General features: G+C 37.0%; 1 protein-coding gene across 1 annotated transcript; it reads right to left on the reverse strand.

Annotated features, from left to right (window-relative positions):
• Window positions 1–312: 312 nt before the first annotated feature.
• LOC137739656 (phytoene synthase 2, chloroplastic) lies at window positions 313–3147 on the reverse strand. Its single transcript, XM_068479307.2, has 5 exons — window positions 2578–3147; window positions 1816–1866; window positions 1379–1551; window positions 1040–1275; window positions 313–807 (listed from the first exon to the last, which is right to left on the reverse strand). The coding sequence occupies exons 1-5, from the start codon at window positions 2936–2938 to the stop codon at window positions 435–437; spliced, it is 1194 nt and encodes a 397-aa protein (XP_068335408.2). The 5' UTR covers window positions 2939–3147; the 3' UTR covers window positions 313–434.
• Between the last annotated feature and the right edge of the window lie 886 nt (window positions 3148–4033).

The raw sequence follows: 4033 nt of genomic DNA on the forward strand, positions 1-4033 counted from the left end.
GTCGTTTTCTATGCCATAACATCCATATTCTCATGACCATAAGTACTACCATGAACCCCCAATGACATTGCTATTGCCACCATCATTCCGATCATATCCACCATCAACATCACCACCACCTCCCACAACCATCACCACCGCCAATGCCACAACCACAATTGCTACCACCTTATCACTAGTAGACACTCTACCGCCACTGACACATCTATCAACCACTCCATGGCGACCACTCTCACCACACATCTATTAACCTCTACCACTAATTCCTACTTTTATATCCATCATCCAAACACAGGTAATTAAAAGATTGACTAAACAAAAAAAATTTAGTATAAAAAATTTATATATTTCGACCTGAGACCCAACTTCAAGTTGGACTTTGTCAAAAAATTTAGAGATTGAAACTTCAAATATCATCTAATTAAACATCTAATTCATCTAGGCACCAACTGCTTAGTTAAGTTAGAGGGTCCTATAATGGCTCTTCCATATGCCACAGGCAATGATACAAACTTCTTTGCTTTTCCCACATAAGCCCTTTTTGTGAAATTGTCATAACCATTTGCTTCAATTGCATCTAGAATCTGCCTATACAGCAACAAAGATGCCCATACTGGCCATCTACTAGCTGAGTTGAGCTCTGAGACACCCTTCTCAGCCTCATCAAAGAACATCCTAGCTCTCTTTATTTGTCCCTTCATGAAACTTTGCCACTTGTCAGTCACCTTCCCGAGAAAGATGTCATCGTCTGATAGGCCCGCTTGGGCAAGCTCATCTTGGGGGAGATATACTCTTCCTCTCCTAGCACTAAAATGATCAATTCAAAGAGCAAATTTTAGTTAGACATGAACAATAACCATATTATTTTGGATGTGCAACATTGTCTTGCCAAATAAATACTTATGTTATCAAACTGTGAATCTCGACCACATTCAAGAAAAGGCTAAACTAATCAATGGTTCATACTCATAGTCGTGTAACACGAGTTTCTAAACATGGAATGCTTAAAAAGACTCGTTTATTATAAGAAGAAACTTACTCTTCTCCAACATCTCTGAGAATGTTAGTGAGCTGATTAGCAATTCCAAGGGCCAATGCAGCATTGTAAACGCTTTCTGTTGAGGCCTTTGATTCTGGGCATATCCCCATTACCGGAACACTCATCAATCCAACAGTTCCAGCAACATAGTAGCAGTAAAGGTAAAGTTCATCAAAGTTGTGGTATCTTGACTTCCTCAAGTCTAATCTCATTCCTTCTACCATGTCTCTGAAGGGCTGTCAAAAAAAACAAAATTTGTATGGTGAATCATTCCGTACTTTCAAATTTCGATAGATAAAAGAGAGTTAATATCTGATTGTGAGCATGCGGTATTTGTACCTGAATGTCAACAGGGTACTTGGTGACAGTATCAGATAGAGCAGCATCATACATATCGTAAGGTCGGCCTTCAAAGAGATCAGTCAGTCTTTTCTCCCATCTGTCAAGAGCTTTGGGTGTAATGTATGAAGCATTAGGTCCATCCACTAGTTCATCTGTCCTTCTGCACCACACTGCAATAAAAATAAAGAAGCGCTCTTCATTTAGTATTTACCATTCCAAATCATTAAATAATCTCTGAGCCCAAAGATTATCCACAATTTGTTCCCTCATTTGCAATCTTTACAATGAAAAATTGAGCCAAGTAGATGTTAATGCAGGAAAAAAATGCTTTTTCCAAAAGGGATTTGTTGCCTCAGTTGTAAAGAGCATGCAGAAATCAGTTTTAAGTAGACTAAATTTGCAACGTTAGGCACAGATTATGTGACTATACTAACCATAGATTGCCCAAACAGCTCGTCGCCGCTCCGGTGTCATGAGCAATGTGCCTGAAAACACGTAGAAAGAAGTTGATAAGTACAGTTTCTTGCCAATTAATGGAACATCCAATTCAAGTAAAAAACGGAAAGAAAAACGATTCCAAGTTTTCTTGCCTGCAATAATAGTTAGAAAACTAGAATTAATCTAATTGCCCCCAAATTTCCAATCCATTTCTCCATTTCCCTTTACTTACATGCATGTAATGAAAATTAGAATTAGTCTTAGCGTCCGTGTGCTTACTAAAACATGAGTGCTGGTATTAATCCAATTACCGACTTTTTTTGTGTTTACTAACATATGTAATCACAAAAAATGTAGATTCCATATTAAAATCCGTAATTCAATACTTGAAAAATCAGAACGGATCAATTAGATTAACTATAGTTCCTTCTCTCTTCCCATGACTTCCAATTAAGTATTGAGTGAATGATAATATAAACTACTTAAGACTCGCGTGTGAACGTTTTAGAAGTAAAAAGTGATCCAAGATGTGCACTTAACTGCTTGAACAATAAAAAATGGAAACAAAATCAAGTGCTCTGTCCACTTTATCAAAATAGTGTACTTAATTAGTATATTCTATATCCACGAAAATGACTGGATCCCATTAAAAAAAAAAGAAAAAGAAAAAAAGATAAACAGATAAACAGACAGCAAAAACACACCACAGAAACAGATCGATGAAGGAGGAGCAGCAGAAATTCAGATAAGTTTCTTACCCAGGTAAAAAGTCTTGGCATACTCAGCACAGACTTCACCACACCGATCATAAGCCTTATCCAGTAAATCCCAGTTGTCCAAACCTTCAGTTACAATCCGTTCATCCAAATCCAAAGATTTCCTTTTTACCGTGCTCTGTTCTTTCACTAGCGCAGCCTGCCTCAGCACCACTTCATACACCTTCTCTTCTGAAGATCTTGCTGGGTTTACAACTGCACCCGAGTAGGCCAAAACCCTACTTGAAAATCCCAGCTTTGGGCAGAATTTAGACCTCCTTGGGGTGCAAATTCTGGGCATCAGACCCAGCAGGGAGCTGGCATTCTCTTTGGGGCTCACCACCCAAAGAAGAACACCTGACATATCAAAAGAACAATTAATCTGTTGGGTTTTAGGTTTTGAGTGTGAGGGTGTGAGGGTGTGAGTATGTGAGCTGTGAGGTTGTGGCTTCTCTTATGGAGATTGGAGGTAAGGCAAAAGTTTTGAAGGCAGTGGTAGTTGGCAAATGTGTGTCTAGTAGTTTTTGCGTAACGACTGCGATATATATACATATAATTATAGGTTCAAAGGTTAATGACGACGTTAGTGCATGTACTGAGAGAAGAAAAGTTATGGTCTTTGTCAAACTAGCCAAGTTCAAGGAATATGCTTTGCCATTTGCATAGCTGGTAACATGGAAATATGTGGACAGCGTTTGTATAAATGACTTGTGTGTGTAAATATTTTTATTTTTCCTTCTTGTTTTTTTTGGTTGAGAATACGTTAGTTGTTTGCCAGGGTGGATGAAGAAGAGTCGGTTGTTGCCTTGTTGGTATGAGACGTACAACAATTGACGGTTCAGAATAATTTATTTGAGCACGAGATGTTCGGAGAGTATCGAAATGTTTAATGTCCTATTTTGTAATTGACCTTTAGAATATTCATTTTTGTAAAGGAAAGTGTTATTGTCACTCCAAAAATCTTATTCTACACTTCTTACAAGTGTATTTTTCTTTCTAAATATAGAAAATTTGGAGTGTAGAATAAGAAATTTAGAATACCAATAGTAATTCCTTTTGTAAATTATGTAGTGAAAATTGTTCGCTCAAATGACAATTTTCTAAGAACTATTCACCTGAGTGACAATTTTGAGATAGTTGTTCACAACACGACAATTTTAAGGGTCATTGTAAGTCTAGTACCTACTATACATGTTGAGAAAAATGACTATGAATGGGGTTATTACATGAACATTTTAGCGAAGTTAAGGAATAATTGTTCAATTGTAAGTCGTAACACAAAAACAAAACTGCTCCTCATACAATTCTATTCAAATAATCAACCAAAAAAATACATTTAAGGGAAAATTGTAGTAATGGTTTTTTAACTTTAACCTAATTGGAACAATGGTTCCTCAACTAAAAACTCATGACCATTGGTCCCTTAACTCTTCAAAACGTGCAGCTATGATCTTTTTTA

This window comes from Pyrus communis, chromosome 9 (genome assembly GCF_041283825.1).
Source record: "Pyrus communis isolate YQ-2024b chromosome 9, ASM4128382v1, whole genome shotgun sequence".
NCBI lineage: Eukaryota > Viridiplantae > Streptophyta > Magnoliopsida > Rosales > Rosaceae > Pyrus > Pyrus communis.

What these genes read in the sequence shown, in the direction of transcription:
- LOC137739656 (XM_068479307.2), bottom strand. Translation starts at nt 2,938, where the DNA reads ATGTCAGGTGTTCTTCTTTGGGTGGTGAGCCCCAAAGAGAATGCCAGC. An exon ending in TGCCAAGACTTTTTACCTGG is followed by an intron (nt 1,867 to 2,577) that starts GTAAGAAACTTA and finishes ACGTGTTTTCAG; the next exon opens with GCACATTGCTCATGACACCG. An exon ending in AGCTGTTTGGGCAATCTATG is followed by an intron (nt 1,552 to 1,815) that starts GTTAGTATAGTC and finishes TTTTTATTGCAG; the next exon opens with TGTGGTGCAGAAGGACAGAT.